The 27,132-nt window shown below is 36.7% G+C and overlaps 2 protein-coding genes across 2 annotated transcripts in view; both read left to right on the top strand.

The window, feature by feature from the left end:
• The window catches only part of c3a.6 (complement C3a, tandem duplicate 6), a 28,056-nt gene extending 12,260 nt beyond the window's left edge, over window positions 1-15,796 (top strand). Inside the window, exons 24-41 of the mRNA XM_048195405.1 lie at window positions 79-282; window positions 1,990-2,065; window positions 2,164-2,320; window positions 3,896-3,991; window positions 4,070-4,226; window positions 6,406-6,569; window positions 7,329-7,484; window positions 7,617-7,676; window positions 7,780-7,870; window positions 7,991-8,039; window positions 8,209-8,299; window positions 9,911-10,000; window positions 10,324-10,429; window positions 11,273-11,362; window positions 11,451-11,531; window positions 11,620-11,703; window positions 14,832-14,967; window positions 15,148-15,796. Of these exons, the coding sequence (XP_048051362.1) occupies window positions 79-282; window positions 1,990-2,065; window positions 2,164-2,320; window positions 3,896-3,991; window positions 4,070-4,226; window positions 6,406-6,569; window positions 7,329-7,484; window positions 7,617-7,676; window positions 7,780-7,870; window positions 7,991-8,039; window positions 8,209-8,299; window positions 9,911-10,000; window positions 10,324-10,429; window positions 11,273-11,362; window positions 11,451-11,531; window positions 11,620-11,703; window positions 14,832-14,967; window positions 15,148-15,289 (2,030 nt within the window). The 3' untranslated portion in view covers window positions 15,290-15,796. The remainder of the gene's footprint in view (window positions 1-78; window positions 283-1,989; window positions 2,066-2,163; window positions 2,321-3,895; window positions 3,992-4,069; window positions 4,227-6,405; window positions 6,570-7,328; window positions 7,485-7,616; window positions 7,677-7,779; window positions 7,871-7,990; window positions 8,040-8,208; window positions 8,300-9,910; window positions 10,001-10,323; window positions 10,430-11,272; window positions 11,363-11,450; window positions 11,532-11,619; window positions 11,704-14,831; window positions 14,968-15,147) is intronic.
• Window positions 15,797-16,399: 603 nt separating this feature from the next.
• The window catches only part of LOC125271346 (complement C3-like), a 36,322-nt gene continuing 25,589 nt past the window's right edge, over window positions 16,400-27,132 (top strand). Inside the window, exons 1-22 of the mRNA XM_048195407.1 lie at window positions 16,400-16,534; window positions 17,032-17,224; window positions 17,396-17,558; window positions 17,665-17,738; window positions 17,895-17,983; window positions 19,272-19,354; window positions 19,469-19,556; window positions 19,699-19,804; window positions 20,061-20,181; window positions 20,274-20,389; window positions 20,500-20,646; window positions 20,751-20,954; window positions 21,039-21,230; window positions 21,307-21,462; window positions 21,569-21,698; window positions 21,784-21,855; window positions 24,711-24,911; window positions 25,087-25,201; window positions 25,283-25,374; window positions 26,120-26,259; window positions 26,373-26,582; window positions 27,018-27,075. Of these exons, the coding sequence (XP_048051364.1) occupies window positions 16,464-16,534; window positions 17,032-17,224; window positions 17,396-17,558; window positions 17,665-17,738; window positions 17,895-17,983; window positions 19,272-19,354; window positions 19,469-19,556; window positions 19,699-19,804; window positions 20,061-20,181; window positions 20,274-20,389; window positions 20,500-20,646; window positions 20,751-20,954; window positions 21,039-21,230; window positions 21,307-21,462; window positions 21,569-21,698; window positions 21,784-21,855; window positions 24,711-24,911; window positions 25,087-25,201; window positions 25,283-25,374; window positions 26,120-26,259; window positions 26,373-26,582; window positions 27,018-27,075 (2,821 nt within the window). The 5' untranslated portion in view covers window positions 16,400-16,463. The remainder of the gene's footprint in view (window positions 16,535-17,031; window positions 17,225-17,395; window positions 17,559-17,664; window positions 17,739-17,894; window positions 17,984-19,271; window positions 19,355-19,468; window positions 19,557-19,698; window positions 19,805-20,060; window positions 20,182-20,273; window positions 20,390-20,499; window positions 20,647-20,750; window positions 20,955-21,038; window positions 21,231-21,306; window positions 21,463-21,568; window positions 21,699-21,783; window positions 21,856-24,710; window positions 24,912-25,086; window positions 25,202-25,282; window positions 25,375-26,119; window positions 26,260-26,372; window positions 26,583-27,017; window positions 27,076-27,132) is intronic.

Below are 27,132 nucleotides of genomic sequence, written 5' to 3'. Positions count from 1 at the left end.
GTAAGGAGAAATCTTTACACTTGTTTATTCTGCCTGTCCATCTGCTCGTCCCGTCCTGACCGCTGTCTGTTACTCAAGGTCAGGAGTTCAGTAAGATGATCGAGCAGGCCATCAGTGGAGACTTCATGGATCAGTTTATTGTCAAGCCCAGTGGTGATGGAGAGCAGACCATGATCTACATGACTCTACCTGTCATTGCCACTCATTATCTGGACAGCAACAATCAGTGGGAGGCTGTTGGCATGAACCGCCGTAGTGAAGCCATTAACCATATCAACACAGGTCAGCTGACTGCTCTCAACCATATAAACACATCACTTTTAGTCATGCTTTCCTGTAGCTCAGTGGTTAGAGCGTGGCATTAGCAATGCCAAGGTCATGGGTTCGATCCCAGGGATTGCACATGCTCAGATACCAATATGTAAAATATAATGCAATGTAAGTCACTTTGGATAAAAGCGTCTGCCAAATGCATAAATGTAAATGTTAGTCTGATGCATTTATGAGAGATACATGATATTTAATGAGTGAAATTGAAGGGCGGTGCATAGCTTTATCCTATGGAAGCCCATTTCCGCCACAGAAAAACAAATTGCACAACTTAATTTTGGTAAATTAGCTCTTAATCTTAATTATGACAAAAAGACATAATTCTGACATTAAAAAGTCAAAATTGAGAACTTTTTTGTAATGTCAGTTTTGCCTTTTTAATGTAATAATTTTGACTTATGTCATAATTATGACTCATAATTTTAACTTTTATCTCAAATATGTCTTAGTATGTCAATTTCGGCTTTTTAATGTCATAATTTTGACTTTGTGGTAATTTCATAATTAAGACTTGGTATGTCATAATGTCAACTTTTTGTGTCATAATTTCAACTTTTTTTGTTTTTTGTTTTTTTTATGATGTGGTAGAAATGTACGGAAGAGGATTAGGGCCAAGCAATAATAAAAAAATAAAACCATCTCGAGATTAAAGTTGTTAAATTTCGAGATAAAATGTTGAGAATAAAGTCATTACATTACGAGAAAAAAGTCGTTAAATTACGAGAACAAATTCGTTAAATTATGAGAAAAAAGTCGTTAAATTTCGAGAAAAAAGTCGAGATAAAATGTTGAGAATAAACTCATTAAATTTCGAGAAAAAAGTTGTTAAATTACGAGAAAAAAGTCGAGATAAAATGTTGAGAATAAACTCATTAAATTTCGAGAAAAAAGTCGTTAGATTATGAGAACAAATTCGTTAAATTATGAGAAAAAAGTCGTTAAATTTTTAGAAAAAAGTCGAGATAAAATGTTGAGAATAAACTCATTAAATTACAAGAAAAAATGTCGTTAAATTATGAGAACAAATTCGTGATTTAACAAATTAGTTCTCGTAATTTAATGACTTTTTTCTCGTAATTTAATGTTTGTTCTCAACATTTTATCTCAACCTTTTTCTCGAAATTTAACACGTTTTTTCTCGTAATTTAATGAGTTTATTCTCAACATTTTATCTCAACCTTTTTCTCGAAATTTAACAAGTTTTTTCTCGTAATGTAATGAGTTTATTCTCAACGTTTTATCTCGAATTTTTTCTCGAAATTTAACGAGTTTTTTCTCGAAATTTAACAACTTTAATCTCGAGATGGTTTTATTTTTTATTATTGCTTGGTCCTAATCCTCTTCCGTAGAAATGGGCATCCATATTGTCCACTAGGAAATGACTGCATCACTGAAAGTGGGCGTTGCAGAATGGAGTCAGGTGATTGGAGAGTAGGCACTTTTTCTGATTTATAACAGGAGTATAAAAAAGGAGTGGGGGGATTTTTATTATTATAGGGTGGTCGTGTACACGAAACTGCCAACACACATTTATGTTCAAAAACCATCTAAAATTGAATTTTGAACCCATTTAATAGATCCCTCAGAGACAGAATATTCTCTATTATGCTGACAAAAGCTATGAAGTCATAAGATATTTATTCTACCATTCTTGTCAAGGCTATCAGCGAGAGCTAACTTTCCAGAAACCAGACGGGTCCTTTGCTGCCATGATGAGCACGAGTAGCAGCACATGGTGAGATGAACATCCCTGCCATATTTATCTGCTCAATTAGTTAATATGTAATTTCTAACCTCTTCCTTTTGTGGTTTTGTTTTCTCTGGTCGTTACAGGCTGACAGCATATGTGGCGAAAGTGTTCACGATGGCCAGTGATCTGATCGTCATAGAGGAGAATGTGATCTGCAGCACCCTCAAGTGGCTGGCCACAAAACAGATGCCAGATGGCAAGTTTAAAGAAGACTCCCCTATTATACATGAAGAGATGCTTGTAAGTGACATTTTGATTAAGGAAACAAATGTATATTATTTAATGACAAGGTTTTGCTATTAATAATACTGTTTTATCTCAGTTTAATTTTGCTCTCTTCCATAGTAGTATGCAGCCATTTTCAAAAACATATTTTGAATTTATTTAAATGTATGATTCATTATTATTATTATTATTATTATTATTAATAAACAATAAAGCAATATTAATAATAATAATATACAGTACAGTCCAAAAGTTTGGAACCACTAAGATTTTTAATGTTTTTAAAAGAAGTTTCGTCTGCTCACCAAGGCAACATTTATTTAATTAAAAATACAGTAAAAAACAGTAATATTGTGAAATATTATTACAATTTAAAATAACTGTTTTCTATTTGAATATATTTCACAAAGAAATTTATTCCTGTGATGCAAAGCTGAATTTTCAGCTCATCAGATCATGTCACATGATCCTTCAGAAATCATTCTAATATGATGATTTGCTGCTCAAGAAACATTTATGATTATTTTCAATGTTGAAAACAGTTGTGTACTTTTTTTTTTTTCAGGATTCCTTGATGAATAGAAAGTTCAAAAGAACAGCATTTATCTGAAATACAAAGCTTCTGTAGCATTATACACTACCGTTCAAAAGTTTGGGGTCAGTAAGAATTTTTATTTTTATTTTTTTGAAAAGAAATTAAAGAAATGAATACTTTTATTCAGCAAGGATGCATTAAATCAATCAAAAGTGGCAGTAAAGACATTTATAATGTTACAAAAGATTAGATTTCACTTTTGAACTTTCTATTCATCAAATAATCCTGAAAAAAAATATTGTACACAAATATTTTGTACAATTGTACACATTAAATGTTTCTTGAGCAGCAGATCAGCATATTAGAATGATTTCTGAAGGATCATGTGACACTGAAGACTGGAGTAATGATGCTGAAAATTCAGCTTTGCATCACAGGAATAAATTACTTTGTGAAATATATTCAAATAGAAAACAGTTATTTTAATTTGTAATAATATTTCACAATATTACTGTTTTTTACTGTATTTTTAATTAAATAAATGTAGCCTTGGTGAGCAGACGAAACTTCTTTTAAAAACATTAAAAATCTTAGTGGTTCCAAACTTTTGGACTGTACTGTATATTTATAATATTTTTAATTAGATTTTTTTTGATACATAAAATGCTAGAAAAAGAAGTCATTTTATCCCAAAAATGTGACTAATGTAATTTCCAACAGAGAATGGTGTCAAACACAATACAGCACAAGAAATTGTCAAAATGTTCATGGTGTTTCAGAAAAAATTACAAAAATGACTTCTCCTGTGATGTTTGTATGTCCATTGCAGGACATTAATAGTATAAAAATTGAATAAACTAGTGAGAATGTGAATAGAGTGTCCAAAAGGCCGGACGTGTCGAAAGAATAATTTGAATATATAATAATTTTTAAATAATTTGAATCAAAAAAGCTCTAAAGGAAGTCATCAGTATGCTGCAGTTGGCAAACAAATGTCCGAGTTGTTCCTTACAATTGTTTGGGATCTCCTTTATTTGAGTGCATGTTTATTCCAGGGTGACGTACAGGGGAAAGACGGCGACGCCTCACTAACTGCATTTGTCCTGATTGCCATGCAAGAGGGCAGTGAGATCTGTGCTCGATCTGTCCCAGTAAGTGTGATTCCTAAAAACAAACAGCGCTACGATACATCACATCAGCTTCACTGAGTCTCTCTCTCTCAATACTAGAGTCTTCAGAACAGCATAAACAGAGCCGTTAATTACCTGACGCTGAGAGTTCGGAGTCTGACCAGCACTTATGCTGTCGCTATGACTTCTTATGCTTTGGCTAATGCTGGAAAACTCAATAAAGACATCCTGATGAGTCGTTCCACCCAGAATGAAGGTCAGTAACATTAGAGACAAATCAGCAGCTCAACTTCAGTGACTGTATGCATAAAATGTAGGAAATTCGAAAAGAAATAAATAAACCTAGAAAATAAAATAAGTCCCTACATAGGACAAGCGGTTTTGAGGATGGATGGATGGATGGATGAATGGACAATAAATTACAAATGGAAAACAAAAAAACTAATAATATTACTGAGTTAAAGACTTTTTATATTTTCAGTTAACCTCCCAAGCCTTTAGACTATCAGTGTATTACAGAAAGGACCAATCAGCTGTCAGACTGACATGTAAAACAACCAGCCACTGTTCACTTCCTGCATTTTCTGATAAAGTGTCAGTTGTGTAGTTATAACCAGATGGAACAGTTTGTGGTTTGAGTTATAAGGGAGGAAAAACTAAAACTGATACTAAAAATATACATAAGATCACAAGATCATAATCACTATCATTAAAATCGACATGAAACGGAAGTTGCGATTAGTCTTTTCTTCACTAGTGTGACGTATATCTGAGAGAAATGTATGGAGTCAAATGAATGCCTTAAAGTTTTGCACAAAAATAAAGTTTTGCAAAACACAAAAAAGAACTGAGCAATAAAAAAAATGTTTTGCAAACAAAAATAAAGAATTGCAAAAAAAAATAACATAGTGCAAAAATAAAAATATAATCAATTACAAAAATCAGTGACAGCTGTAATCCTATTTTATCTTTGCCACATATTTTTCATGCTCAAACCTACTAAATCATTTGCAACGCTCATTTTATTCTGCGTTTCAGTCAAGCGTGCGCTCACGATACCGGTTTTCCTTTGCGCTGCACTGTTCTGTGCGGTTCTCTTTATGGCACTGGTTTGACGTGGGGGTGGAGTCAAGAAATACATTGGAGGGGAACGTAATCGGCGACAGGTGAAATAATTCTTTGACGTGGTTAAAAATAATGGTTTGTTTTTGTTGGTTTGTTTAGCATATGTTGTCGCCGATTACGACCCCTCCAATGCATTTCTTATAGTAATATGACCCGTTGCGCCCTGTCTCACTGCCTGTATCCACTTTTGTGTCCTTAAACATTCGTTTTTTGGGGTCGACAGCTTATAAAAACTTATTTCTGGGTTTTTTAGCTTGTTAGCTGTACACCTTGTCACACAGCACCTTTTAGGCATTGTTCTGTTTTTTGTAATGAGTCAGAAAAGACAAGAAGGCAGCTTGGGCGTGGTTTTCAGATTATAATAAATGCGCTCTGTCTCTATGCTTGATCTGTTCTGTTCCGATCTGCGTCTCCTGCCGATGACGTGTTTCGCAGGGGTGTGCCCCCGTTTCTTGACTCCACCCCCACGTCAAACCAGTGCCATAAAGAGAACCGCGCAGAAAAGTGCAGCGCAAAAGAAAACCGGTATCGTGAGCGCACGCTTGACTGAAACGCAGACTAAAATGAGCGTTGCAAATGATTTAGTAGGTTTGAGCATGAAAAATATGTGGCAAAGATAAAATAGGATTACAGCTGTCATTGATTTTTGTAATTGATTATATTTTTATTTTTGCACTACGTTATTTTATTTTGCAATTTATTATTTTTGTTTGCAAAACTTATTTATTTCTGCTCAATACTTTATTTTTCCTTTGCAATTCTTTATTTTTGTTTGCAAAACATTTTATTATTGCTCAATTCTTTTTTTGTTTTGCAAAACTTTATTTTTGTGCAAAACTTTAAGGCATTAATTTGACTCCATAGAAATGGCTTCTCAAACAAGAACAAATGTAGGGCGGAGCTTGATTTTGTCCATGGGGAATTGGCTGGATGGTGGTGGATCTCATGTGAGTGACAGCTTGCCCCGCCCTCATCATCAGAGAAGAAGTATCGCTGCAAGAGGGAGGGAAAGTTATTTTGATTAACGATTATGAAGGCATGTGAATTTAAAAAAAAATTATGTTCACAGATAAATCATTTAAAATAAATACGGCAGTATTTCATACAAAAATCAGTGATGTCAATTTTGATTTCATAGTGACTTTAACAAATAAAACGTGCTAAAACTAAACTGAAATGACAATCAAATTACTAACCGATTTGAAAATAACTGTTTATTGATTAAAAAAAAAAAAAAGAAAAAAGAAATTGCGACATTTTGCAACTATAATAACCCATGTCAAGCTTTTCCGTTTGTGTCTTCTAAACAGTCGGTACATTTTGGCAAGTTCCTGGAGTGCGTCAGCACTCTCTGGAGGCCACAGGTTATGCACTTCTTGCCCTGGTGAAGGTGAAGGATTTCGAGAGAGCCGGAGCGGCCGTACGCTGGCTGAGAGCACAGAGAGTTCAGTATGGAGGCAGTGGAACCACACAGGTACACAAATCATTACTGCATGAAAATAATCCCTGCTCACAAGCTTTAATAAACAGTGCGCCATTTTAATGGCCAGTTCATTGGACTTAAACATGGGTTTTCAAACTTTTGAATGCCACTGATCCTTAAATATGATGTTGCCTTTGTAAGGAACCCCTTTCCTTAATGTGTTAAATGTTAAAAATGTATACAATATCATCTGAAAAAAATATTTACACAATGTAGAGTACTTGGTATGTATATTCGGAGACCAGCAATATTAATTTCTCATCCATTTTGTGCCGTTCTCTGCTTGTTGATGTTGTACAGCAAGTGACATGTTGTGACAGTTGGTCGATGTTGTCTTTGTCCCGCCCCTCCTCCACTGTGATTGGAGGCTTAAAAGTGACAGTGATAAGCACAGTTTTTAACTTGAGGCGACCTCATTATGCTCCTGGTGTTTAAAAAACATTGAAAACAATTGGAAAAGTATGCTAGCCACTGAAAAAAAAAAAAAATGCTTTGGTGGACACACGGCCAAAGGATCCATTTGTTAACAGTTAGTAACTATAGTAGTTAAAATTAACAATGAAAAACACTTTTAAAGCATTTATTAAATTCATATCATGTTAATTTCTATATTTATTATATTTATTAATACACTAGTAAAATGTAAATGATCTGTTATTGTAAATTAATATTAGTTAAATTTTATTAACGCTTTTTTTATTAGCTTCATAAATAAGGGAACGCTGTATATTTTTCTGCCTTGTCTATTAGGCGAGCATCATCGTTTTCCAGGCCGTGGCTGAATATCGCATGGAAGCGAAGAAGCAGGACGTGAATCTGAACATTGAACTCTCTGTGGAGGGAAGAAAAACGCATAACAGATGGACTTTCACTCGATCCAACACGCATGTGACGCGGTCAGACAAGGTGAACGAGCAAATATGAGTGAACAGTTCACAGTTTTGCCCTCTTTATGTTTAATTTTTATTAATTGTGCGTTTCTCTGATTTTAAATCATACAACATAACTATGCCAAATGTTTCTGTGTTCTCACAACAGGTCAAACTGACACAGAAATTCAACATCACTGCTCATGGGAACGGCATGGCCACCCTGTCGGTGAGTATTCGTGAAACGCTCGCAACTTCAGTTACATGTTATTTACAATACAACCATGGAAACAAATTACAGCTTTAAAGGGACTGTATCTGTCTTCTCTCAGGTGTATTCTATGTATTACGCTCTGCCTGAAGAGAGAGAAAATGACTGTAATGTGTTTGATCTCAGTGTGAAGATGGAGAAGCAGTTTGACGGTAGGATTCACCATGCGTTCATCTGTATTTATGTCTTCAGTGAATACATTTGTTCACAAAGACCTCACTTATTAGTGACGTTTAACAGTGTTTTATCTTCTCAATCTGCTCGGTTTCCAGTGTCCCATCCAGGAGCCATTGAAAGTTACCTGCTCACCATTGAAACCTAGTGAGTAAAAGCTAATGTAAAGTATGAGCTGATGCTGATCATTTCCGTCCATCCGTATGCCAGCTCTAAGACTTGACTTGGATTTGCATCTTCAGCTGAATGTGAGCATGAATTGAAGGAGCGTTGGATCATTCTGCATCTCATGTATTGTTTTTATCCTTCTGTGCAGTTTCAAGAACCCAGAGAGAGATGCTGCCATGTCTGTTTTGGATGTTGGCCTGTTAACAGGATTTAAAGTAGATGACACTGATCTTTCAAAGGTAAAAATGATTCAGAAATTGAATAATACCAACAACTTCAAAACAACTGTTGCAAAACAGCAAGTAAATAAGTCTGTCCAGATAACAGGAATTGTTCTCAGAGCTGGTTCTTTCAAAGTTATGAACAAACATACTTCTTCTAGTAATGTTAATAGAGTGTTTGTTCAACGTTATCTGGTCTTTAATAATGTTCTCAAAACGTTAGCACAAAAATGTTATTTATAGATCATTCATGGAACTTTTTTCAATGTAACTACATGTTTCAGAATGTTCTGAGGAAACAATTCAAAAGTAACACTTTTGAATGTTTGCAGAATGATAAAATGGAATGTTTTTAAAACATTTTTGAACGTTCAGAACGTTCAGAGAACATTGAGAAAATGTTTTTGTATCTTAGGGTACGTTTACACGACAAGGATGTACTAAAAACAGAAAAGTTTTTCCTTTGTGTTTTTCATGTACAGACGAAAACGTCAAAACGATCCCCGTTCACACGGATCCGTGAAAATGGTTAAAACGCTGCATTCTGCTGCCAGGCCACTAGTTGGCGATGTCACTTTGTAAAGAAACACTATCAACTGAACACGTGGTACACATGCGGATGTCACCGTTTACACAAATTCATGTTTTTGTAGTTTACACAGAGGATAAAAGTATCGTTTTCAAAAGACTGTTGTATAAACGAGCGACCAATACACATAAAAATTCCCGTTTTTAGTTGAAAACATATTTTTGAAAACATATTTTTGGTAACTGGGTGCTACTTGAAACTCAGTGAGCCACAATCAAATGTCATTCATCCACACGTTTATTCATTTTATATATCTATATATATATATATATATATATATATATATATATACACTACCACTCAAAAGTTTGAGATTGGTAAGATTTTTAATGTTTTTAAAAGAAGTTTCGTCTGCTCACCAAGGCTTAATTTATTTAATTAAAAATACAGTAAAACAGTAATATTGTGAAATATTATAACAATTTAAAATAACTGTTTTCTATTTGAATATATTTGACAAAGTAATTTATTCCTGTGATGCAAAGCTGAATTTTCAGCATCATTACTCCAGTCTTCAGTGTCACATGATCCTTCAGAAATCATTCTAATATGCTGATTTGCTGCTCAATAAACATTTATGATTATTTTCAATGTTGAAAACAGTTGTGTACTTTTTTTTTTTCAGGATTTCTTGATGAATAGAAAGTTCAAAAGAACAGCATTTATCTGAAATACAAAGCTTCTGTAGCATTATACACTACCGTTCAAAAGTTTGGGGTCAGTAAGAATTTTTATTTTTATTTTTTTGAAAAGAAATTAAAGAAATGAATACTTTTATTCAGCAAGGATGCATTAAATCAATCAAAAGTGACAGTAAAGACATTTATAATGTTACAAAAGATTAGATTTCAGATAAACACTGTTCTTTTGAACTTTCTATTCATCAAATAATCCTGAAAAAAAATATTGTACACAAATATTTTGTACAATTGTACACATTAAATGTTTCTTAAGCAGCAAATTGACATATTAGAATGATTTATATATATATATATGAATAATTTTCTCAGTGTTTGAACTTTCTGATTTAATTCCATTAGTTGTCTAAAGGGAAAGAGAAGTACATTGAGAGATTTGAGATGAACATGGAGCTTTCAGAGCGTGGATCGCTAATCATCTTCTTGAATAAGGTACTGATAACTAAACCTTTAACGCCAATAAGAGACTCACACCACCAAACAAGTGAACATCTAGAAAAACTGCTTTCTAATTAAATGTTATGATCTGTATGATTCCATAAATAACATAACACTGCGACATAAACAAAATGATGTGCATTGAATTTATAGACATTCTTCAATTTAAAATAACATTTAACGGTCGGGGGTACAGTACGACCTCTATGAATCTCTTTAAAATGATGGCTGATAAAAAAGTTATTACCTATGTTTGGAAATACTTGGATTGCATAACTTTAAAAGCATTTGTGTCACAAGTGCATGTCTCTCATTAGATTTCTCATAAAGAGAGGGAAAGGATTGCCTTCAGAATGCACAAGATCAACGAAGTGGGAATGCTGCAGCCTGCCGGAGTCACTGTGTACGAGTACAGCTCTCCAGGTGCATGGTGTCACATGGACACTCACACACATTACACAGCGTACAGTGAAAACAGTGTAAGAAAGTAGAAAAGTGAAGATGTATTCATGCTAAGAACATAAAAAAAAGTCTTTTTCTTTACTATTGTGACATGTATCTGAGCAAAGTGGCATCTTAAACAAGATCAAATGTAGGACAGGGCTTGATTTTGTCTGTAAGGAATTGATTAAATGGCTGTGGTTTGCTATTGGTGGATCTCATGTGAGTGACAGGTCCCGCCCTCGTCATTAGAGAAGATAAGATATGTCGCTGCAAGAGGGAGGGGAAGTTATTTTAACTGAAGATTATGATGCCTCAATTGTAAGAGTTTTCTTCTGGGAACAAACATAAATTTAAAATTGATAATTTAATCATTTAAATAATTTCCGCCCAAAGTATAGGCAAAAATGGGCGGGCCTGGTTGAGTTAGTTAGTAGTGTGTTGAAACTGGTGGTTATGGTAAGGGGCGGGACATTTTCCAAATGCGCTTGAAGCGTTTGACCAATCACAACACACTGGTCCAGTCAACCAATCAGAGCACATAAAGCTTTTCAGAAGGAGGGGCTTCATAGAGACAGAGCGTTACTGACAGACTGGGAAGAGAGGAGCTGCAACAATGGAGAATATGGGAAAAAAATAATGTTTTTTTTTGAACATTCAAGCATGGAAATCTATTCTAGCAGAGCCCAAAAACAAAATCAAGGCTTTGTAAAAGGGCATAATAGGTCACCTTTAAAAAATGTGTACAGATAAGTCATTTATATTAAATACTTCAATATTACATATAAAAACAAGATTTCATCGTGACTTTAATCTAACACACAGATGATCGGTGTGTGAAGTTCTACCATCCTCATAAGAGAGATGGAGCGCTGAACAGACTCTGCCATGAAGACCTGTGCCAGTGTGCTGAAGGTACATGTATTTATGAACTGAATGCATACTGTTATTTTGTGTGGCTCGTGTCTGTGGGCACTTTTGATAAACTTGTCTGTGTTTACAGAGAACTGCAGTCTCCAAAAGAAGCATCAAATTAAAGAGTCTCAGCGTGCTGATAAGGCCTGTGCGCATGGAGTTGAATACGGTAAGCACACACGGCTTTCTGCTTTTGTAAATGTGTTTGTCTGTGCGAAAAGCTGGGACTTATATGCTGTAACTCACTTCTTTTATAGTTTATAAAACCAGGGTGGTGGGAAAGGAGCTTTCACTGCAAGCAGACATCTACAACATGACTGTTGAACAAGTGCTGAAGGAAGGTATGATGACTTCTTGCACAACCATCCAAATGTGCGCTGTAATCTGCAGAAAACATGTCGCAATATCAAATAATCAACCTTTGTGGGCAATTGGAAATACAGTTTCAGTTGTGAAAGTATGAATATGCAAATATGACAAATGAATATGCATGAATTTGTAAATAGTGCATCAACTTTTTAAAGGGGTGGTTATGATTTCACCTTTTTAACTTTAGTTAGTGTGTAATGTTGCTGTTTGAGCATAAACAACATCTGCAAAGTTACGACGCTCCAAGTTCAATGCAAAGAGAGATAGTTTCTTTTAAAGAATTCTCAGTTTAAGGACTACAACAAACAGATGATAGGGACTACAACAAGCTTCTTCCTGGGTTAGTGACATCACTAACCATAAAATTTACATAAACCCCGCATAAACGAGAACACGCAACAAAGGGGGCGGGGCCATGTTGGACTGTTTTAGAGAAGAGGAAGAGTTGTTGTAGTAGAGTTTTGTTGTCATGCCGTCATTTTACGCCGGACTGCTTCACAAACGAGGGTCAATTCAACACTGGATTTGCACAAAAGATTAACATGACGGCACATGCTAGTCAATGAGTTGAATCCACTCCACAGCAACTACATACATTTATCCACTAACCGTTCAGAAACGTCCAGTTTCATTCTAAAAGTTGTAACTTCTTCCTGAGTCTCTCCATCAGTGTCGACTCCGGTTTGAACAATGTAAGGCTGAACACCGTTACTGACAATCCTCATTTTGGCTGCGTGAGATTCTCCAGCTTTGTTGTTGTTGAGCGACTGAAACGCGAGCTGTTAAAGCTCCGCCCTCTTCTGGAAAGCGGGCCGGGAGCAGCAACTCATTTGCATTTAAAGGGACACACACAAAAATGGTGTGTTTTTGCTCACACCCAAATAGGGGCAAATTTGACAAGTTATAATAAATGATCTGTGGGGTATTTTGAGCTGAAACTTGACACACACATTATGGGGACACCAGAGACTTATATTACATCTTGTGAAAGGGACATTATAGGTTCCCTTTAAATATTTATCTTTAAATATATTTGTTTTTATCAGTAATTTTATTGATTCTGCCACTGTTGCCATTAAAGGGTTAGTTCACCCAAAAAATGAAAATAATGTCATTTATTACTCACCCTCATGTCGTTCCACGCCCGTAAGACCTTTGTTCATCTTCAGAACACAAATTAAGATATTTTAGTTGAAATCCGATAGCTTCGTGAGGCCTCCATAGGGAGCAATGACACTTCCTCTCTCAAGATCCATAAAGGTACTAAAAACATATTTAATAAATCAGTTCATGTGAGTACAGTGGCTCAATATTAATATTATAAAGCGACAAGAATATTTTTGGAGCGCCAAAAAAACAAAATAACGAGTTATTTAGTGATGGTCGATTTCAAAACACTGCTTCAGGAAGCATCGGAGCATTATGAATCAGTGTGTCGAATCTGCTGTTCGGAGTGCCAGTCACGTGATTTCAGACGTTGGCAGTTTGACACGCGATCTGAATCATGATTCGACACACTGATTAATTTATGCTCCGATGCTTCCTGAAGCAGTGTTTTGAAATCGGCCATCACTAAATAAGTCGTTATTTTGTTTTTTTGGCGCACCAAAAATATTCTTGTCGCTTTATAATATTAATATTGAACCACTGTACTCACATGAACCGATTTAAATATGATTTTAGTACCTTTATGGATCTTGAGAGAGGAAATGTCATTTCTCCCTATGGAGGCCTCACTGAGCCATCGGATTTCAACTAAAATATCTTAATTTGCGTTCTGAAGATTAACGAAGGTCTTATGGGTGTGGAACGGCATGAGGGTGAGTAATAAATGACAGAATTTTCATTTTTGGGTGAACTAACCCTTTAACTTCTATAATTTTATAATTATAGAACAGAATGCAAAATTGTTTGGCATGTAAAAACATAAAGGGAACAATTTGCACAGATTTTTTTTTAAGATTGCACAACTCAGAAATGTTCATAGAGTCACTTAATCTACACTTAATTTTAAAGGTCCCGTTCTTCGTGATCCCATGTTTCAAACTTTAGTTAGTGTGTAATGTTGTTGTTAGAGTATAAATAAAATCTGTAAAATTTTAAAGCTCAAAGTTCAATGCCAAGCGAGATATTTTATTTAACAGAAGTCGCCTACATCAAACGGCCAGTTTGGACTACATCCCTCTACTTCCTTCTTTAATGACGTCACTAAAACAGTTTTTTGACTAACCTCCGCCCACAGGAATACACAAGAGTTGCGTTTGTAGAGTGTGTTTGTTGTCATGTCGTCGAAACGCTGTTATTTTCATCCCGCAGTCCAATCACCGGGTCTGATTCCGGCTCAAATTGATATAGGGTAAAATTAAAGACATGTTTACAATAACACTGAGCGCGTGCATCTCCACGTTATGGTAAGAGGCGTGACCTTTCCGGGCAAGGTTCGCTAAGCTGCTGTCGAATCACAACACAGGAACCGCTGGCACAATCAGAACTCGTTACGTATTTCTGAAGGAGGGACTTCATAGAACAAGGAAGTCATCAGCCCGTTTTTATGACAGTGGAAACAGCGGTATACAGATAAGTAAATTATGTGAAAAATACTGTTTTTTTACACGCGAAACATGAACACATGTTATATTGCACACTATAAACACAATCAAAGCTTCAAAAAAACACGAAAAACTGGACCTTTAATTGTAACAATTAAGAAAAAAAATATTTGTAGTAATTTGACATTTTACTTGAAAACGTTTTGAAAAAAATTTATTTAATTTTATAATTTTATTTAATTGTATTAACACTGCATTTTTATAGTGTAGGCTGAATTATTATCAATGATATCAAAGCAGCTGGCTTGTATGTGGGAAATCTTAATGAAGCAGAAGGTCTTAAAGGGTTAAAAGGGTAGCAGAGGTGCAATAGCATTATGATACTGATCGTTGATAATAAATTAACATAGATTCTCTTATGAAAAAGTAATGTAAGGCTTAATGAATGCATTGCAGGAAGCAAAAAGTTTCATATTTAAACTCTGGCATATTATTTGCTTATGTTACTATAAAGTAAATCTAAAACACATTTAAGACTGTATGGTTTTCAGGTACTGATCCAGCTGTGGAAGGCCAGACCAGGTCTTTCTTGGCTCATCCTTACTGTAGAGACTTTCTTGAATTTGAAGAAGGCAAAACCTACCTGATCATGGGCCAAACCACATCACTTCCTAGGATCGGTGGAAGGTAGGAGCTTTATGAACATTACCAGAACGATCTCTCTTACTTACTTACAGTTGTTTGGTCTGAACTCGAGTTTAGTTTCAGACGCTCCAAACTACATAATCTATGAGACTAACTCAATGAGTTTTGCGTTAACACACACAGTGTGGATTGATCTCCACGTGTTTATGTGTTTTTTTTTAGACTGAGGTACAACCTGGGTGAGCAGACCTGGATTGAATACTGGCCGACACAAGAGGAGGCCCAAACCGAAAAATACAAAGACAAGTACATCGGCATCGCTGCACTCGCTGACCAGCTGTTCAACTTTGGATGCACAACATAAAGATCCTAATCATGTGTGAAATCTGTAAACTTTGCTGTATCTTGTATTTCTTCTCCAGATTCGCTGAAAGAAACGATCAATGTACTGACATCAGCCTTTTTGTAATAGGGAAAACTTGTCACAGATTTTACTGCAGTGAACATTTCTCAGGGTGGGTTTAATTCTTGAAAGTCGACTACAAAAAAAAAAAAAAAAAAAAATTAGAAAAGTATTACCTTGAAGAATACAGTTCATTTAACACATTTTCCCTTTGTGATAGCATGCTCCAATGGCAGGGTATGTGCACTGAATTCACATGAATTATTGTATTGACAAATGTCTTAATGTTTGAATCTGCAACCACTGCTATAGTGAAAATACATTAGTGTAACGGTACTAGACTGTGATATATTCATATTGACCTCATGTGACAACTCGCCCCAGTCTATTTGTACCATTTGTACTTTTTGAAGTTAATTATGCTTTGAACAAATTATTCAAATAAAATTAATATGTTCTCAGTTTTCATCTCTGGTTGTGAAACCAGACATTTTGTTGTGACCTACACACACACACAACAGCAAAATGCAGTGGCTATGAAAGACAGACATGCATGATGATAAAAGTCTAAACCGAATGTCTCCATCAACTTCTGAACTTTGAAAGACACATGTGGCCTTTAGAGCTACAATAGAGATATCGTTTAAAGCTTCAGCATTACAAACACTTAAAGCAACTTGACCTGTTGAGCAATTGTGGTTTTCATGTCATGCTCACTATGAGTTTGCATATGCAGGCTGGTAACGACCAATAAACTGGGTGCTGGATGTTTGATAGAGGCTACTGGACACAAACCTGCTTTCTTTATATAATATATACTCTGATTGATTGATTGATTGATTGATTGATTGATTGATCAGTCTGTTTAAAGGCACATCATTCCATGCCAGCATGATGCCGCACTGATGGTCTGAACCAGAGGAGAGGAAAGCAAAGGTGTCGTAACTTCAATCGCACAGGATATTCTTCTACTGAATCATAGTGCAGGTCCCTCCACCCATGTTACCCAATAACTTACACTGAGAATGATGATGATGGTGATGAAGCTGTTTTTACTGAGGGAGGGACTCAAGCGAGGCTGAATACATTGTGAATGAGCGTCTGATAGTTCAGAGTCAGATACAGACGGGCAAAGATGCGCGTGGACTCTGTGTGGCTGGCGGCTGTAGTCGTCTCATTACCGCTCCTCTCCCTCTGCGACCCCCTGTGAGTATAACACACACAAGTGTTACTTGTTGAGTTGTGATAATAATGAACTGGATTTAAAAAAAAGCGGTTAAGATCTTTCTCTGTCATTAAAGGGAAACCCCAAAAATGAAAATTCTGTCATTGCTTACTCCACCTCAAGTTGTTTCAAACTTGTATAAATTTCTTTCTTCTGCTGAACACAAAAGAAGATATTTTGAAGAATGTTTGTAACCAAACAGTTAAATTAGAGCAATTAGAGCCAGGATTCTTCTTGTTTATCTTGCTTTTGCAAAGAATTCTAATTAGTCCAACCAAATCACTCGGAACAGAATGAGATCGTTGTAGGTAAATGTTTAAATTTAACTGGTAAATGGTGTTCAACATACAGTACTGTATTTAATTAACTTTAATTTTCAGTAAATAATAAATGATTTAGTGCTGTATCCTTTGTAAAAGTGCTGTGTGAAATGAGACTATTCCTACCTGCTCTTCCTAAATGAACCTGTATTGTTCAGCTACGTTCTCACGGCCCCGAACCTGCTGAGAGTCGGGTCCCCCGAGAAAGTGTTTGTGGAGGCGCAGGACTATTCTGGAGCCAGTCTGAATGTTAAAATCTCAGTGAGAAGCTCTAAAGATAAGCGTGAAGTGACGAGTACAACAGTTTCTCTGACATCTGCCAAGAACTACCAGGATCTGGTTGAGATAGAGGTGAGGTGAAAATCTGTGGTTTGAGAGAATGTGGTCTATATGTCAAAAGTGTTAATGCATATCAGAGAGGATGTGTTTTACAGTGGATGGTTGTTTGCTCTGTTGGGCTGTGGGTGAACACTGTTTTTCAGCGTGTTTGTTCTCAGTTGTCAGTGTATCTTGTGCCTGTAGGTACCCGGGAATGAGTATTCCTTTGAGAAAGGAATCCAGCAATATGTGATCCTGCAAGCTCAGTTTCCACAGAAGGTGCTGGAGAAACGGGTCATGGTGATTTTTCAATCTGGGCACATAGTTTTACAGACTGATAAGACCATCTACACTCCAGACAGCACAGGTGGAAATATTTGCTGTTCAACATTTGATTATTATTGAACCTGTTTTGTCTCTTAATACTTGAGATCTTAGATGCAATGGCATAGATGTTTGTCTTCTCCTTGTAGTTTATTACAGGGTGTTTTCACTGAGTGCAGGCATGACACGGCCTGTAGAAAGTGGAGTCCGAGTGGAGATCTTGGTAAATGTGCCCACCGTCTGTGTATTTGTGTGTATTAAAGTATAGTTGTTTGTTTGTGCATGTGAGTTCAAATTTACTTCACACAAATGTTCATATTTGTTCGTCTAACAGTTTTGATGCAACAAGAGAATAATTATTAATCTTCAATGTTGACAGACACCTGATGGCATCAGCCTTCAGAGTAAATCTGTTTATCCCGGTGGAGGAATGGTGTCAGGAACATTCAGCCTGACTGATCCAGCCAGGTGAGTATGTGTGAGCCTCCTATTAGAGTACTTCAAAAGTATTGAAGATACTTAAAGGATTAGTCCACTTTTAAATAAACTTTTCCTGATAATTTACTCACCCCCATGTCATCCAAGATGTCCATGTCTTTCTTTCTTCAGTTGAAAAGAAATTAAAGTTTTTGATGAAAACATTCCAGGATTATTCTCCTTATAGTGGACTTCAATGGGCACCAAACAGTTGAAGGTCAAAATTAGTTTCAGTGCAGCTTCAAATTGTTCTACACGATCCCAGATGAGAAATAAGGGTCTTATCTAGTGAAACCATTGCTCATTTTCTGAAAGAAAGAAAAAAAAAAAATTTAAATTATATAAGTTTTAACCAGAAATGCTCATCTTGAACTAGCTCTCTTCTTCTCCTCTATTTGAATTCCAGCAGTGTAGACACTGCTAAGTGTATTACTGCCTTCCACAGGTCAAAGTTTGAACTAATTTTTATATGCAATATGCTAGTTCAGTAGTACAGTATATAACAATTAGTTCAAACTTTGGCCTGTGGAGGGCAGTATTACGCTTAGCAGTGTCTACACTGCTGGAATTCAAATAGAGGAGAAGAAGAGAGCTAGTTCAAGATGAGCATTTCTGGTTAAAACTTATATAATTTTCAATTTTTTTCAGAAAATGAGCAATGGTTTCACTAGATAAGACCCTTATCTCTCATCTGGGATCGTGTTGAACAATTTGAAGCTGCAGTGAAACTAATTTTGACCTTCAACTGTTTGGTGCCCATTGAAGTCTACTATAAGGAGAAAAATCCTGGAATGTTTTAATCAAAAACCTTAATTTTTTTTCGACTGAAGAAAGAAAGACATGGACATCTTGGATGACATTGGGGTGAGTAAATTATCAGGAAAAGTTTATTTAAAAGTGGACTAATCCTTTAAAATTAATACCTGAGTCAGTTTGTTGGCACTTTTCAAAAAATAGAGTACTGTACAAATTGGTATTCCATCTTTGTGCCTTTATTTGAAAGCAGTTAAGGTACAAATCTCATGTCCTCTAGAATGAGGGCTGTTCAATATGTTGAATATTTATTTTGAAGGTAGACTAAATAAATTACAAACCTAATTTAAATAAATATAATATTATATCATATGATAATATAGTTTTCTGAAGAGTAGACACCTTTTTCACTGACCATTTTTTGAACAATTTTGTTCTCTTTTTGTGGAAAGTACCTTATGTTGAATAATTTTGAATAATCCTAATCTTGAATAAGATTGTGAAATGATAAATAATGACATTTAAGCCCAGGGATGTGGAAACTTATGGCGTGGCACCAGAACAGCCCGCAGACGAACTTCTCCAGTGAGTTTGAAGTCAAGGAATACGGTAGGTGTCTCTGGTTGGGTCTTTGAGAGCTATTACAAAACAACATTACACAATACACCCATGATATTTGCAATCCAGCGTTATCAGCTCAGTTTCTTCCTTTTCTTCTTGCAGTCCTGCCAAGCTTTGAGGTCACTTTGAGACCAGAGAAAGCGTTCTTCTATGTGAACGATGACAGTCTAGCAGTTGATATTGAAGCCAAGTACAGTGCTTTTTTTTTTTTTTGTACTGAGTATTATGGCCATATGCATTTTTTTTTAATAGCTAGCAAATATAAGTACAGTAGCAATATTTTAGAATACAGTAGTTATTAATGTATATAAGTGCGTTTGTGTATTCTAAAGGTATTTGTTTGGGGAGACAGTCAATGGTCATGGATTTGTTGTATTTGGTGTGATTACTGAAGATAAAGGGAAGATCAGTTTACCAGGATCCTTACAGAGAGTGAAGGTACTACACACAAACACACACATGCATATATTTGTGAAAATAGCAGATTGAATTTGGATTAAACTTAGATTCTAGGATTATTTGCTCCATGTATGAATCATTTCTGTTGAAACTTGTGTCTTATGTGTTCATAATTTTTACTTAAATATATGCAGACACACAATGATTCCATATATGGAGAAAAAGTTGAGAAATACACCAGAAATTCCACAGATCTGATCAATTCTAATTCTCTTGTTTCCGTGTTGAATGTCAGATCTGGGATGGAAGTGGAAGAGCAGAACTGAGAAGAAGACACATCCTAGAGACCTTCCCAAACATCATGCAGCTTGTTGGCCAATCACTGTACATTACAGTGAGTCTGCTGACCGAGTCTGGTAAGAAACAATATGGACATTTTCAGGCCTCAGAAACATTATGTAATGTGCATGTGTTTATTTCCCATTATTATCGTACGTGTGTGTTTTAGGCAGTGAAATGGTGGAAGCTCACAAGAAAGGCATTCAGATTGTGACGTCACCGTACACCATCCACTTCAAAAGAACACCACAATTCTTCAAACCTGGAATGCCTTTCGATGTCTCGGTATATAGCATAGACTAGAAGCAAAAACAAAACTAACTTAATAACCTTAAGTGCAATGTTTAAGCAAATATTGCTGTGTTCCTGATTTTCTGTTCTGGGTTTGTGTAAAGGTCTATGTAACAAATCCTGACCAGACACCTGCTAAAAATTTGGAAATGGAGGTCAATCCTGGAAGGGTCAGAGGTCAAACAAGAGACAATGGCATTGCAAAGGTCACCATAAACACTCCGGGAGGATCTTCTACTCTAGAGATCACTGTAAGACCTGCCATCTCAACTGCACTGATGTTCAGTCAGATTGAAAAATCGTTGGAGTATATTGTACGCAGCACATCAGAAAACAATGTATTGATTCTTTCCAGGCAAAGACCAAAGATCCACAATTAAGCGATGGACAGCAGGCAGTGAAGAAGATGACGGCTCAGGCTTATGTTCCCAAAGGCAGCTCCAACAATTACTTGCACATCGGCATTGATACTGCAGAGCTTCAGATCGGTGATCAAATGAAAGTCAATCTGAACATGGGAAGAAGTCCAGGAGTCAGAGATCAGGATTTCACCTATATGGTGAGAGACAGTCATGTCATGATTCAAGCAGAATTTTTTTTTTTCATAAATGTATTCAGTGTCTTTCATCTGCCTCATTTTCAGATCTTGAGTAAAGGTCAGATCGTTCAAGCAGACAGATTTAAGAGGAAAGGACAAGCTCTAGTGACTCTGTCTCTACCTGTAACCAAAGACATGGTGCCGTCCTTCCGCTTCGTGGCTTATTACCATGTGGGCTCGTCTGAGGTGGTGTCTGATTCAGTCTGGGTCGACGTGAAGGACACGTGCATGGGAACGGTAATTTGGCCCTGGTCATACAACACTATGAACCCATCATCATTTGTTTTATGATCTATGTTCTTTGCTCTCCCAGCTTAAAGTAGAAGTTCACGATCCAGTAAATGTCTATGAGCCTGGTGAAGAGTTTGGCCTGAGAGTAACAGGAGACCCTGGTGCCAAGGTTGGGTTGGTTGCTGTCGATAAAGGTGTTTACGTTCTCAACAACAAGAACAGACTAACTCAAACAAAGGTTGGTAGATCAGAACTGAATCTTTCCATTGTACCTGGAAAGAAGGAACATTTTACTTAACTGAACATATTGACTTCATCCACTTTGTCATTGATTCCTCCAATAGATCTGGGATGTTGTTGAGTCACATGACACTGGCTGCACAGCAGGAAGTGGAAAAGACAGTATGCAAGTTTTCAGCGATGCCGGCCTGTTGTTTGAGTCCAGCTCTGCTGGAGGAACTAGCATCAGAACAAGTACTTTTTCCTATTCAAAATGACCTATGTACAAACTTCACTACTATCAATGATTGCATCTTTTTTTTAAATTGGTCTGTTCCAGATGCCGCTTGCCTTTCTTCATCTCGAAGGAAAAAACGAGAAGTAACCATAACAAATCTCAAGGAGACTCTAGGTTAGAAAGCTACATCCCTCCATTTACAAATTTTGACACATGAAAAGAAAACCTCAAATTTCACACTGGTGATGAAGATGGTACGAAGATAGGTCTAGGATGAGTTTGAGAAACTACATATTTGGCATTCAATTTTGGCATGACCTAAGGAATCAGAGGGGAAGGAATTTCTAACCTCACAGTTCAAATATTATAATGAAAATTGCAAGTTCAACCTTGAGCTACTGATGGCACCAGATAATTTGAGACGGAGAACTCAAATTTGCCACAATTATTGTGCCATCTATGACAATTTTTTTACCATACAGTTCTAGGGGTTCATACAGTTCACCCTGTAAACAAACCTGAGAATTTGCTCATTGGCAAAACTTTGGCCCCTTAGATCTGGTCCTGCATGGGCAGCCCTCATTTAGCCTCCAGGAAGCCTTAGCACTGTTTTAATAAAGTTTGAAGTCACTGTTATGGAGATAAGCACTTGTTTTAGTTGGGCTCTTGACCCTTGAATATTAAGCATGACAAAATTTCATGCAGTGGTATTCTAAGACTACTACAATGTGAAATTATTGAATCTAAATAATGCTCTCAGAGATCAGTGAATCAGGCCACTACATGATGACTGAATCATCAGATCAGTTTTTCTTCTGCAACTTTTTTTATAACAAATGCAAGGGTGTAACTTTGGTTTGAAAAGTGGGGGACACACACACCCTCTAGGGGGGTCCGGGGGCATGCCCCCCCGGAAGAAAATTGTGTACATTTTAAAGATAAATTCATTAGTCTGGTGAACTTTGAGAGTTCAAAATAAAGAGCTCCAACCCATGTTCAGTATCCAAATTGAACAAAGAAAAAGTCTGTGCATTGAGGTGTACCTGAATCCACTGTCAAAAATAAATCATCCACCCGCCAAACGCCCGATGATATTCTCTAATTTAGATATCTGAACCTGATCATCCCATTACAGTTGTTCACATGCCCCCCTGTAGGAAAGCTTTGTACATTTTAAATTTAAATGCATAAATCTGGTGCATTCTGAGAGCAAAATTAAGTGACTAGATCAATGAAGAAATTTGTTCTCTTGTAAACAATTTTGTGCTCTAATAGTATCTATTTATTGGTGATGGTACAGCACATTGGTCACATACACAACATATAGTAGGCTAAATGATAGTTCATAAGTGGTCAAACATGTAGAGTACACATTTAAACCATTAAAAATATGTAGCAAAAGAGGTTACCTTTGTTGAATTAATTTATTAGCAGGGGCCTGTATCCATACATCTGTATTTGTGCAATTAGTGGTCACTCATTGACAATCCAGAAAACAAATGAATAAAAATATATAATCATAAGCTGAACAATAAATAAATAAATAAACTAGGTAAGTATATAATTCAGCAGCAAACTTTGCACAGTAATTTTATAAAATCCAAATGTTAACAAAAAGTTTAAAATTACTATTTGTATTCTTATAAAATGAAGAAAAAAAAATAGATTAGATTTATATTTATAGCTATGTATAGAATTATATGTATTTATATTAATGTAAGATTAAAAGACATTTATTTTTAAATGTATTGTGCAGCTTTTTAATGGGGCAACAAGATATGATAGATACGACAGAAAAAAATATGCTATTAATAATCTTTCAGTGTGCAAAACCATAATAATATGAAACGCTTCAAAACAGCAGTAAAAACCGCTTGAAGCAATATCGAGTCAGAGCGCGCAGTTGTGCTGCGCATTATAAATGTTTGGCACAAAGAGAATCCCTGTGTACATCTGCATCTAACAGTCATGACATCGTTTAGAAACAGCATTAAACTCCAGCAAGATCAAGTTAGTTTATGCCAATCCACAGCCCTTTATCTACATATCAAGTATTATAATCGGAATAGTTTTACCGTGATGACTGTCTTTACTGAACGCGACGCGCTGTTTGAGTGCTGAACAGAGAATGATTGACAGCTGCAGCGGAGGGAAGAAGAGTTTCCGTGAACTTAAAAGTTAACGATGTACATATTCTTCTGTCCCTCACATGAAGCTATGGAATGGCTTCAGATGACTTTGAATATAGTGCACGGAAACTTTACTCCCACTTTTGCCGTATAAAATACCTGCTCATTAGAACCTTCACTGAGCTATTTTTAGAGTGTGCACGCAACGTTCTTGGACGCGAACGCGCGCATCGACACAGACAGGCTCTCTGTGTTCTGCTCCTCCATGACGGCGTTCGGTTAAAAAAATCATAAATTAATTTGAAAGTGGGGGGGACACAAACGGGATTTTGAAAAGTGGGGGGGACATGTCCCCCCTGTCCCCAGTGGAAATTACGCCCTTGAACAAATGTGTCAGAAACACACAATTACAGCAGGCAGAGAAACATGAAAGTTAAGAAGTCAAGGGTCAAGAGCCAAACTAAAGCAAGTACTTGGCTCCATAATGGTGACTTCAAACTTTATTATTTTCAATAAAACAGCACTAAGGCTTCATGGAGGCTAAGTGAGGGCTGCCCGTGCAGGACCAGCGCTAAGGGGCCAAAGTTTTGCCAATGAGCACATTTTCAGAGGCCCTGCGCTTGGCAGGCCTAAGTGGGCCCGTAAAGGGCCAGTGCAGGAATTTGTTTGCTGGGCATGGACTCCCAGCCAGAAATTAAGACGATGACCAGAAAACTAACAGAAACAATATGTGCCTATGCATCCTTGGTGCTGGCACTCAATTGAATAGACATTTGTAATCAATAGATGAAAAAGATGTCAAAGCAAAAAAAGACTAACAATTTTATGTAATCTTGGGTTTGCAACATAATTTGTTATCATTCTCTGTCCGTTTCTCATTTTCACATGATCTACTTCTAGTGAACAAATACTCTGGCCTTGAAAAGGAATGCTGTATGGATGGAATGAAGAATATGGTTGATTTGAGCTACACTTGTGAGTATCGGGCAGGATTCATCCAGGATGGAGAGGAGTGCAGACGGGCTTTCCTGCACTGCTGCAGTGAGATGACCACCCGCAACAAAGAGTCGGATAAACAAGGAGAAGAGACTCTAGCCCGCAGTAAGTTCAATTTAAACACTCCTGCCTCAGGTGTGTCTTGAGCAGGATATTTTAACCCCAGAGCTGTTACAAGTTGTGGTTCTGCAATTGCAGGAACAGATCCAATTGGAAAATTACCTAGTTTAAGGGTTGCTCCTGTTCTGTGAAAATAAATCAAACACTCTTTCACTCACAGGTGAAACTGAAGAGTTTGTGAACTCAGATGACATTGTGTCACGTACGCTCTTCCCTGAAAGTTGGCTTTGGGAGGAAGTGGTGTTGCCCAACTGTCCGTCAAATAATCGCCAGTGGTGAGTGTGACTTGCAGATTCCAACAGTCGGTGCTCAGCCAGTGATGTCCCTGTTTTACTAAAAGACGATCTCTCTTCTAGTCAAACAACCACCGTACCCAAGGACGGCCTCCATTTGAAAGACTCCATAACTACCTGGGAAATCACAGCCATCAGCTTGTCCAAGACTCATGGTACAAACTGTTGATGTAAACACAAGTGATGTAAACAAGTCGCTTATCCATATTAAATGAATATCCTTGGGAATTTTCCAACCTTATGCATTGCATTTGTGGCATGCTGATTGCCCCAGACAATAATTTCAAAGCATTGCTCCTTTTTCTATCTTCTGTTCGGTCATACAGAGGGGTAACAATGACTACGTTTACATGGACAGCAGTAATCCGATATTAATATGATTAAGACAATACTCTGATTAAGAAAGGACCATGTAAACAGCGATGTTTTATTACCTTAATCCGACTAAAGTCATACTCACAGTTAACACAAATCGAATTAAGGTGGAGTATTCCTATTTTAGTCATATTATTGGAGTGCATTGTAGACACGTACACACCTTATTCACACTATTAACGTCATGTGGGAGTTTTCGCCACATTTTGACACAGGACACATAATACACACATGGCAGTGGCCAACCGTTTTGACGGCAAACAAGAGAGCAAGCGTCAAGCAAGAAGCCACAAATCAAATTCCTCTCACCTCATCTCTCATCCAGTACCTCTGAGTTTGTCGTGGTGGCATGAGTGAAAGTTGCCGAATTAAAGTACAGGAGGCCTGTTGCTGGAGAATTTGTATCCACCGTTTATATAAATAAACTCTGATGAAAGTTAATTAAACAGTGGTTTTTTGCTGTGTAGGCCTGCAGTACATCTCATGGTTTCTGTGACAGCTGGCTCTGTTTTTTTCTCTACAAAGGTATCTGTGTGGCAGATGTCCATGAGATGACAGTGATGAAGAACTTCTTTATTGACCTAAAGATTCCATATTCAGCTGTGCGCAATGAGCAAATTGAAATCAAGGCCATTATCCACAACTTCTACAGCAGAAAAGTAAAGGTAAGATGAATTACTATGGCAAACATCGCTCAGCATTATTACAGAATATGCTTTGGCTATAACTAGCCTTCCTTTCCTCATAAGGAGTATGTTATTTTCATTTCCTGTTGTAGGTGCGTGTGGAACTGAAGGAAACCAAGGACATCTGCAGCCCGGCCAGTAATAGAAAGAAATTCCAAACTGTAGTGACAGTAGATGCTAAATCATCTTTTTCTGTACCTTTTGTCATCGTCCCAATGGCTTTGGGACGTCACGCCATTGAGGTGAAGGCATCTGCCTCGGGACGTGGGAGCGATGGCGTGAAGAAAGATCTCCTAGTGGTGGTAAGAACAAGAAACCATGACAAACAAAGTGTTAGTTTAACATATGGTAAAGAAAATGTCACAGGTTACACATGTAACCATGGTTCCCTGAGAATAGGGAACGAGATGTTGCATCCCCTAGGGGTTGCTATGAATTCCCTTTAAAAAGGGATCTCATCAGATACCAAAACTTGTAGATTTCCTTGCAGTGACATGCATTAATAAAATGGATGCATTTTCCACAGAATTCCTCAAAGTTTAAACTCTAGCAACATCAGTTGAGTAATAAAAAACAGCAAGATTTCCAAGAAGGATTTATCATACAAATATGAACCATTAATTTTAAAAGAAAATATTACTTAAAAAATGAATAACTGACTAAACAAATTTGACAGGTTTTTACTGAACACAAACTTTGATTTCTCTCTCTTCTTTTCATGTTTCTCCACCTGGTAGTCTGAAGGTGTTTTGAACAAACTTAATGAGAATCTACAATTGAGTCCTTCTAAACGAGGTAAGAGGATTCCAACAAAACAGGCACAGACACAAGAAATTGTTATAGTCATCATGT

The sequence above is a fragment of the Megalobrama amblycephala genome, linkage group LG7 (genome assembly GCF_018812025.1).
Source record: "Megalobrama amblycephala isolate DHTTF-2021 linkage group LG7, ASM1881202v1, whole genome shotgun sequence".
In the NCBI taxonomy this organism is placed as follows: domain Eukaryota; kingdom Metazoa; phylum Chordata; class Actinopteri; order Cypriniformes; family Xenocyprididae; genus Megalobrama; species Megalobrama amblycephala.
The sequence above is the reverse complement of the archived record's forward strand: the minus strand, read 5'-3'. Positions and strand labels throughout refer to the sequence as shown.